This window comes from Perissodus microlepis, chromosome 14 (assembly GCF_051167445.1).
Source record: "Perissodus microlepis isolate ML-2025 ecotype Zambia chromosome 14, ASM5116744v1, whole genome shotgun sequence".
NCBI classification, from domain to species: Eukaryota; Metazoa; Chordata; class Actinopteri; order Cichliformes; family Cichlidae; genus Perissodus; species Perissodus microlepis.
Window position 1 is genome coordinate 11,095,800 of NC_140474.1, and position 10,102 is coordinate 11,105,901.

The 10,102-nt window shown below is 39.6% G+C and overlaps 1 protein-coding gene across 1 annotated transcript; it reads left to right on the top strand.

Annotated features, from left to right (window-relative positions):
• The first annotated feature begins 5,247 nt into the window (after nt 1–5,247).
• Nucleotides 5,248–8,559, top strand: LOC146373480 (dehydrogenase/reductase SDR family member 11-like). The gene is made up of 7 exons (XM_084950080.1): nt 5,248–5,510; nt 5,988–6,197; nt 6,463–6,557; nt 7,649–7,778; nt 7,921–8,013; nt 8,099–8,164; nt 8,288–8,559. Exons 1-7 carry the CDS (start codon nt 5,379–5,381, stop codon nt 8,315–8,317), a joined length of 756 nt encoding a protein of 251 aa, XP_084806206.1. The 5' UTR covers nt 5,248–5,378; the 3' UTR covers nt 8,318–8,559.
• The last annotated feature ends 1,543 nt before the right edge of the window (nt 8,560–10,102 follow it).

Here is a 10,102-nt window from a genome sequence, read left to right on the forward strand (position 1 = left end):
CAGGTGTCATGCAACTTGGCCGTGAGACCCATCCCAGTCTTTACATCAAAGTAGTGTGACTGGCTCTCCTTACTTCTCACCACTTCAGATTGTAATCAGTTCACAGAAGGATAAAATGGAGAAAACTCATCCAGCTGGTTTCTGTCTAACTGTCTTCTTATCAAAGGCCCCTGTGATACCTTTTTACAAGCATCCTACTGGCCAACTCCAGGAATGCCCATAAAAACACTTTGATTAATGACAGCTTCCTTCTTATTGTAACAGATCTCAGTTGCTGGATAGTATTTAAGTATTTTTACTGTTGAGCAGGTGTTCATTTCATCTGGTTAGAACCTTCGATGGCGATGTCAGTCAGACATAGAAAGAGTGTATGTTCTCATCCCTGATGAGAAACTGTTGCATCTTTAATTTGTAGCCTCCTTTCAAAACAGTCTGTGAAACATTTACCATCTCTGTGTTTTTTCCATCTCAGTGAGAAGTTGCAGCATGTCACCTTAATGTACCTTAATGTAAATTTTACTGACTTTATGTACTCATGAAAACACTGTATAACATTTTACTGATAATTTTCACTAAGGAATAAAATAAAAGGATTTTCAGGGAAATTTCTTTCATTGCAGTGCTCTTGTTGTGGTAAAGGGTATTTAATGTGCTGTTTGTAATAGGACATTTAAATAAAAATGTCCTGTGGAGAATATCCAGTACACAAATATTTATATAAGAATAAAAACAAAGAATATATTTAAGGTAAAAGCAAAATATCTGAAAAAATTACAAAAATCTCAATAAAATTACTTAAATATATTGTAATTAAGGTAAGAATAATACATTTTTTTATATCTGCATAGACAAAACACCCAGAAGAATTACTATAACTAACTAGATAGCCAAGGAAATTCCATCCTGTCTTTGGTTGAATACATATCAGAAAAACTGTGTCATTTCTTTCAGACACTGCTTACACTACTTAGCAAATATAACATAAACTGTCAAGGGGGGGTGGAAATCATGGAGCAACTGGGTAACTGGGAGGTATCCTGGGGGAACTCCCAGGTCTGGACCATTGCATTACTGAGCTCCTGGACAGCCTGAGTTGCAACCTGGTGGCATCACATGGACAAAAATATATTGTCCCTGAAGTGTTCTGTTGGTTTTATCTCAGGTGAATCTGGGGCCATTCGGCGGTATCAATTTATGCTCTTTATGTTCCTCCTTGCACAAAGGAGCAGATACTTGTCCAGCTAATGTTTTAAGGACCTGCGGCGTTGTCCATGTCTCCTAGAGTAACTGCCTAACCTTTGGAATTTCTTTCATGCTCTTGAAACTGTGCTGTGAGCAAAGCAAACTTTCTGGCAATGGTGCATTTGGATGTACCATCCCGGAGGAGTTGGACTACCTCTGTATTTCCAGGTATAGCCTCCTGCTACCATCTCACACACACACACACACAGTTCTCACACACAACTACACTGAAGTGTTTTAAGAAGATTATATATTATAAGATTGTGAAGATTTAATAATTAGGAAAATGTGTGACCTTTGACCATGTTGTGACCTATTGTCAGAAGGCAAAGGGTTAATCTAAGGGTGTCCCTTTGGGCAGGGCCCTCAGCCAGAGCCCTGCCCGTACCCTGGCCTGTACCCGACCCCTGCAGCTGTGTTTGGGCACGTGGGAAAGTTACCCAGCAGCAGGGGGCGGGGATACTGGTCCCTATATATTAGGGGACCAGAGGACACCCACTTTTCCCCCTCTGCTGTTTCTCTCTGTCCGGCTCTGTGTTGCTCTACAGTCTGTGCTTAAGGCTGTACACCCCGGGGTTTTGCTTTGCTTGTTTTCTGCTTTGTAATTCTCTTGCTAAATGTCTGTATGTATTTTTCCTGCTGTTCATATGATTCAGTGTATTAAACTCTGTTCCAAGAATTCTACTCTTTTCCAGAGCATCTTTTTGAGTGTCTTGATTTTAATTGGATCTAAAAGGGTTGGATCTCCACATCGTTGGTGGGAGAAGATTATCATGATGGCTTCAAAATTTGCGACCACAAAAGGTTTCCCTGAACAAAAACCCCATAATTCACGGGTTGTTTCACCATTGCCGCTCTAGTGCACCTGTTGTTAATTAACACCAAATGAGATTAACTTACCAGATCTTATCACAGAGCGGTGTAGTTACAAACTCAGCTGCAGGGAGCAATACCAGATGAAATGACTAACACGCCTATTCTTTATTAGTTATTAACCTTTCCCCCTTTATGTACTATGTGAAGGGGCAGTTATGCTGACACAAACAGATCAAAGATGAAGAGCTGTTGTCAGCCTGTGAAGTTTTCAGGGACTAGCATTTGAGTTATTGTGGAAAATTTACCTACTAGGCAGTCTTTATGGAGAACACAGTATCAAGTTTATGTAGTGTGCATAGCAAATTCTGTTGGTGGGCTGTTTTGTTTAATGAGATGAACCCACAGGTAGAGCAAATAACTGCTACAGTTATGTATGACGCCAAAGGTCTTGAAGAAGTGACTCTCACAACTTGGCATCCATCCTTGCAACACTTCTGGTTACTTATTTGGGCAATTATTTTGAAGCAGTATCTAAATTAAAGTTAATTGTACTGGTCATAGGAGCTGCATGTATAGAATCACCAGTGAAATCTGATTGAAGAGGAAAAAATGGTTGACTATGCTCCAAAATAAAAGATAAACTTCTACCACCATCTTTGCTGTTGAATAGATATCAATTCAGAGTTCCTTCAGTGCCTCATCTCTCTCTCATTCTGTGCTGATTTAAGCAGGAGATGCGCATGGATGACCAAATTAAACAGAGACTGATTTGCCATAAACATATTAAAAGGTAAAGTGAAGTTTTTCTGAATTTAAGAGCATAAATAATGTGTGTTTGAATAATGTGTGTCTGTTTATCAGTCTACTCTTAAACTGTACATGTCTTTGTGTATTCAAAAAGAGATCTCGTTCTCAAAGACAATATATTTAAATGACGGATTAAATACTGCTCCTACTTCTACTACTGCTAACAGGGCTCTAGACTAACTTTTTGCCATGGGCGTACCGGTACGCCTAACTTTAAAAAGTTAGGCGTACCAGCACAAAAGTTAGGCGCACACAAATTTTATAATAATTTATATAATATAATGTGTTTTTCTGGATACACTGTGCTTTTTCAGCATTCAAAGATTGATGACACCGTGTCAGAGCACTGGCTATGAATTTCAGAAGGATCAGGCCTTAACTTAACAGAAAAGTTAGCAATAGTTCTTTTCCTATTACAGCTACATCCACTTCTGTCGTGCCTAGGCTGCTCACTAGGGCTGGGTATCATCACTGATTTCTATAATCCATTCGATTCCGGTTTTCAAAGTTCCGATTCGATTCAGCTTAGCCTCAGACAGTCAGAAATATTATAATTCTGATCATTTATCAGTACTGACTTCATCAGAATTGTGAACATCACAGCAGATGCCTTTGTGTGAAAGTAACTGAGAATAAAACACAGAAAAACATGAAGGAGATTTTCCTGGTCTGGCTTTTTATAGCAGATAACCTTAAAAATATTCTACAATGTTCTGCATATAAAGTTTAAATTTCTTCAGTATTGAACAACAGAAAAAATAGGCTTTCTTGTCCGAGGTCATTTAAGTGGAAAAAAAGAAAAGAAAAAGACAGCAGCCGACAGCGCTGTAAACAACGGTAGACTGGTGGGTAATACGCGAATGAATAATACAGAAAACAGAGATTGGAGACGGGAAACTGTTCTTGAAGTACAGAGAGAGATAGAGAGAGAGCTAGCTGTGCATGGAGTGTGATTTTAATTGTCGTGGAAGCAAAACAGCAAAATTCATGACGACATTGATCAAATGTGAAGCGCAGTTTGCTGCTTCTTTTGCTGCTGGCTCGGTGAATTTTGGTTGGAGAGAGACAAAACCTGCAGCTCAGAATCAGCGCAAAAAGACGTAATCACAGCGCGGACCGGACGCATCAGAATCGCTAAGCTCCGACAGCGTGTCCGTCTACGGGCCGTCGGGTGAGAAAGCCGAGAAAGACAAAGTTGATTATGATGCGTCGGTTCCGCTCCGTGTTTACGTCTTTGTGTGGAATCCGTGTACCTGCTCTCATTTGCTGTTTGGTTGTTGTTGAAATGGTTTTGTGAGCTTTAATCTGAGAATCTGGCGTTTCTGGCAAAACACAGTTATATTTAAAAGTCGATTCAGGATTTAATGAATTGATATCGCTTTATTCAAGCTACTCACCTCCCACTTCCACCTGCACTTTCAACTGGACCACGGCCAATCAGAGAGGTCCCGCCCCTTACTATCTCTGATTGGTTTAGTCCACGATAGGGGCAAAATGTGTGTCTGTTGTTGACCACAGGGAAGGTTGCAGATTTTTTTTTTTTTTCGCTACCCGAACAGTTGGTCGCACAGCTGCAACCAAATATTTTTTTTAGTCGCACCACTGAAAAATTTGGTCGCATTTGCGACCAAATTGGTCGCACTCTAGAGCCCTGGCTAATGCTATCATGATGATGGAGTTTTTTTCTGCTGTGTCATGCTGACATGAGAGAGAGACTGGGTGGGCAATTAGTTTGTCTTGCTGCAAAGAAATGAATAAACCAATTATTTACAATTTATCATCCATTTTTGTAAATATGACTCTGTGAAAAAGTTCACTGTTCACAATTGGTTTATAAATGACCAGGTTTATTCCAGTTTAAAACTACGGTGTTATGTTAAAACAGCATTTATGTGTTCAACTTTACAATGCAAGTCTTGTTGGATGTAGTTATTTATTTTTTGTTTACATAAAAACAAAACAAAGCTTAGAAACTTGAATAAAAAACTAAACAATATTCAAAGCTCTTTCCCCTTAAATTTAAACTTCTACCACATTCTTTGTTGCAGCATAGATTTTGATTCAGGATTCTTTTAGTGACACTTTCTCAGTCTATGGTGTTAGAGAGGAAACACCGATGATGGTCACAAACACATTATTATCCATTTATTGCACATTAAAGTGAAGCAACAGGTCTAACTTAATCTGCAGATGTTATTGTGGCAGTGCAAGGTGCAAAGAACTGTGCAGGGAGTACTAAAACAAATATGACATGAAAGCTTGAGATAAGAGCTTTTGTTTGGTTTAGCTTGGGAGTGTAACGAATAACAAGTGTTTAATCAATCACTGCTTTCCATTCATTGGCGTGAAGGCTGCACCAAGACTTGCAACATCTTTCTGTAATATATATATAGAGAGAGAGATAGCTCACTTTAAAGGACAGTTTGAGCTCAAGGGTGACTATCCTGGAGACCCAGCGTCCCTCTCTTCATACTTGTGGTTCTTTCTTGCGTGTAGCAGGTGTCCAAGCTGTGATGGACCGCTGGCGGGGCAGAGTGGCTCTGGTGACCGGAGCCTCGGTCGGGATTGGGGCGGCTATAGCCGTAGAGCTGGTCCGACTCGGTATGAAAGTGGTGGGCTGCGCCAGAGATGTTGGAAAAATACAGGTTTGTTCTGAAGTGAAAGACTCATATAATTTTTGATATGCAAATCATTTTTAATGGCTGGAATGAAAACTCAGACTTTCTGCGAGAGTGCAAAGTATATTTTACACAAGATCTTCCAGCTGTGTCAGGCTTACATAAGTCGTTTTATTTAACTGTAATTAAACCGGTTTTACAACAGGTCAGTCATTGTCGCACGGCAATACAGACTGTGTGTAAAAGTTGATTATTGATAGATGATCAATAGATTCATTGATAGATGTGGCACAACACTTTCAATTTCAATTTACTCCATTGCAGAAAAAGAAGGCTGGACACAACTGAACTGATGACAAACATCTGAATTTCAGTTTTATTTTTTTTTCTCGTCTCTACAGTTTTCACTAGAAAATAAGAAATTAATAAAAACACAGATCTTAATCTTAATTCTTACCTTTCTAATCTTAAAGCTTATCATCTGCCATTTCCTTTTGGTTTCAGAAACTGGCAGCAGAGTGTAAGAGCGCCGGCCATCCTGGTGTTTTGATGCCTTTCAAGTGCGACTTGACCAAAGAGGAGGAGATTCTGTCCATGTTTGCAGCGATCAAAAATCAGCACAAAGGCGTGGACGTGTGCATCAACAATGCTGGTCTGGCACAGCCAGAGCCGTTGCTAAATGGCAAAAGCAGCGGATGGAAGAACATGATGGACGTAAGAGCTCAGATATTTTAGAAAACATAATTATCTTGACTTAGACTTCAATAATATTTTGTGTGCGGTATGTGGAAATACATTCACTGGAATGTTTTCTTTGCAGAATATTGAATGAAATAAAATTATCACTTTTATGTAGCTCTAAAAGTTGGGGAATTATTCTGTTACAGAAGCAAAACACCAAAAACAATTTAGCCCATTAAAATAATAATAATAATTATAATAATTTTTACTTTTTATTTTTCTGCATGGTTTCTTGCAGGTAAACGTTCTTGCACTGAGCATGTGTGCATGTGAAGCTTATCAGTCAATGAAAGAGAGAAATGTGGATGATGGGCACATCATAAACATAAACAGGTGCAGTTTTATTTACTGATGATCAACGACGGCCATGCCTGTGAAGTCTGATGATTTAAACATCTTTCAAATATCTTTGAATATAATCATGCTCAGATTCAGATTGAGATTATGAGCTTCTGTTGGTAACACTAATGGCAAACAAAGAACAATCAAAAGAACAAGATAAAATATACAAACAATAAGTTCACAGCGAACATGCAGACTTGAACAGAGAGGTTTTAAGTTGAGATTTCAACTGGGGGAGAGAACCAATGTTTCTTATATCTGGAGGTAGAGAGTTCCACAGGCTGGGAGCAGAGCAGCTAAAAGCTCTGCTTCCCATGGTGCTGAGGGGAAAGAAGGCAAGCTGGATAGAAGAAGAAGCTCGAAGTGAGCGGGCAGAAGAGGTAGTGCTTGACAGGTCAGAAAGGTAAGGAGGAACAAGGTTATGAAGGGTCTTGAAGGTAATCAGAAGAAACTTGTATGCCATTCAGAATTTCATAGGGAGCCAGTGACATTCCTGAAGGATATGGATGATGTGCTGGTATGCGGGCAGCGCAGTTTTGAACCAGTTGAAGCTTATGGAGGGATTTTTGGGGGAGACCATGCAAGAGAGAATTACAATAGACAGTGTGGGATGTAACTATACTATGATCAAGAAAGGATACAGACTGGGTGGAAAGAGAAGGATACAATCGGTCAGTGTTGCGTAGATGGAAATAGGCAGAACAAGTGAGCTCATTAATGTGAGATTTATAGGATAGTGAGCTGTCTAGGATGATGCCAAGACTCTTAACCTGAAGTGAATGGAAACTGTGGAGTTTTCAATAGTGAGAATGAAAAGATTTGCCTTTATTCCCGATATTGGGAATAAATAGGCATATTTGTGCACATTTTTGTATATTCAATCCTGGAATTCAGTTCAGTAGATGAGTTTGAGGTGAGGAGGAAGAGGGTGACATTTTATTAAGATGCCAGTGGTGCTCACTCGTTTCATTTCTTTGGTAAAGAGGACTCCTCCTCCAAGGATAAAACACAGGTGTGATCCTGAAATCAGATAAAAAATATGTTGGTAAATGCTGACCTAGTGAAATGTTCTTCTGTTGTAGTGTGGGTGGACATCATGTCTATCCCTTTCCCGATTTACATTTCTACATGGCGACCAAGTTCGCTGTAACTGCGCTGACTGAGGGCCTGAGGCAGGAGCTGCGTGCAGAAAAAACTCATATCAGAGCCACGGTAAGGTTTTAAAGAACACTGATAAACCCAAAAAGTGCCCTTAAAACCAATATCAGCTGCTATGAGACACATTTACAATACTTTCCGAAGTTGACACACAATCACACTTCTTTTACCTTTGTTTTTGTTTTGTTATTTACAGAGCATCTCTCCTGGTTTAGTGGACACAGAATTTGTATCACGGCTCCACAGCGATGAACCTGAAAAAGTAGCTGCTATGTACAGTGAATTTAAGGTATAATTATTAATCTCACAGTTTATAGATTGTTAATATGATTACTCTGATAAAAGTTATTAAGCATTTTTCACTTCTCTGACAGCCTTTGGAACCAAAAGACATTGCCAGTGCTGTCACATACGTGCTCAGCGCCCCGCCTCATGTTCAGGTTTGTAGGTTTTCTCTTATTTTCAACTTTTTAAATGTTCACTTATTGAATTTAGCTCATTAATATTCTAAATATCACCAGATTACTCAAAATAAGATAATATTTCTATAACTTTCCTTTCAGGTTGGCGACATTAACTTTGAAGCTGTGTAGCTGGTATCACAGTGCAGGCACACAATCCAGCCTCCACAACAAAGTGGTGTGAACCTCCTGACTGCTCAACACTGCTCTCCATTTATCCTCTGCTAAGAAAAAATAAATAAAAACCACCAACCATTACTGAGCATACTCCTACGTGATCCTAAAATGATAAAAAGCCAAGTCAAAGTTGAATTTTTCATCAAACAGAACTGTCAAAATGACTGTGAGAAAATTACCAAAATAAATTTTTCTAATGCGAATGAAGAAAGACTTGAGAATGTTTTTGTTCAATTCAGATGCACACTGACCTAAACTGAAATTGAACACAACAGAATTAACAATAAACTGTTCTTATTAGCTATGCCCTAGAGACTGGTAAGTGGCCTTTGTTCATTAATCTATGTTCGCCAACCAGTTGGTGAATGGTTGCTGGAAGTTTTTGGCAGTCACTAGGTAAAATTCGGGGCAAGGAGGTATATGGTGCTGTACTAAAAACTCTGTTGTGGTTCCTTTGTACGGTAGCAGATTTCTGCACTCTCCAACAGTTTGTGTGGATGGTAAATGGCCTGTATTTGTATAGCGCTTTTACTAGTCCGGCCTAGGGACCCCAAAGCGCTTTACACACGCAGTCATCCACCCATTCACACACACAATCACACACTGGTGGAGGCAAGCTACAGTTGTAGCCACAGCTGCCCTGGGGCAGACTGACAGAAGCGAGGCTGCCATATCGCACCATCGGCCCTTCTGGCCAACACCAGTAGGCGGTAGGTGAAGTGTCTTGCCCAAGGACACAACGACCGAGACTGTCCGAGCCGGGGCTCGAACCATCAACCTTCCGATTACAAGGCGAGCTCCCAACTCTTGAGCCACGATCGCCCTACGATGATGGATGATGCAAATATTTCTGAAAACACTCACCAAATCGCTGAGTGTCTTGACAATTTGACACTGCTCAGCAAGCACAATGCTCCATTGTCAAGGATGCAATAGAGAACTGTTTGCTAGTGTTAATTTTGGTTGTAATAAATAATACATTTGGTGTAAATAATTAAATGCAGGTATCTGAGAGAGTACACTTTTAAAGGAGTTGTCAATATAAAACTTAGCCTACCAAGAAATCATATAAGTTTGGTTTCAAAAACTGGCAGCAGAGTGTCAAAGTGCTGGCCACCCTGGTGTTTTGGTCCCTTTCAAGTGTGACTTGACCAAAGAGCAGTAGATTCTGGCCACGACTGTACTATGACCTGTAGTGGTTAATACTGTAATGGAAGTAAAAGCAGAGCTTTGAAATGCAAAATAGTGATGATCTTCAGAGGTATGTTTTCTTGGGACATTTTGTGCTCTTCACGAAGAACCAGCCATGGTTTAAATTCCATACATCAGTATTGCCATGTTTATACCAGTGTTATCTTAATATGAGTAAAGTGTTTGTGTTTAAAATGCAATTAAAAGGAAAGTTCAATAAGTCACAGTAAAAAGCATGAAACAAGAGAAAATCACGACTCTGAAAATGCAGAGAGGCGCTGAGCACATATTATGATGGCACTGGCAACATCTGTTTTTTCTAGTAGCTATCAGAGAAGAGAAAGCATGTCTGTCAGTCTACAGACAAACTCAGCATGTCTTTTCTCCACAACTGTTCCTAAAAGAGAAATCCAATTTAAAATACTCCAACTGCTGCAACTAATACTACTGCCACAAATAATAATAAATAAAGTTAATGATAATGAGGTTTTTTCTGCTGTGTCATGCTGAGATGACACCAAGAAACTGGGCGAGCAGCCAGTTTATGTT

Excerpts from the sequence above, each read along its gene's own strand:
- LOC146373480 (XM_084950080.1), top strand. The coding sequence starts at position 5,379 with ATGGACCGCTGGCGGGGCAGAGTGGCTCTGGTGACCGGAGCCTCGGTC. Across the intron at positions 6,198-6,462 it reads GATGGAAGAACATGATGGAC|GTAAACGTTCTTGCACTGAG; the intron begins GTAAGAGCTCAG and ends GGTTTCTTGCAG. Across the intron at positions 8,014-8,098 it reads CTATGTACAGTGAATTTAAG|CCTTTGGAACCAAAAGACAT; the intron begins GTATAATTATTA and ends CTTCTCTGACAG.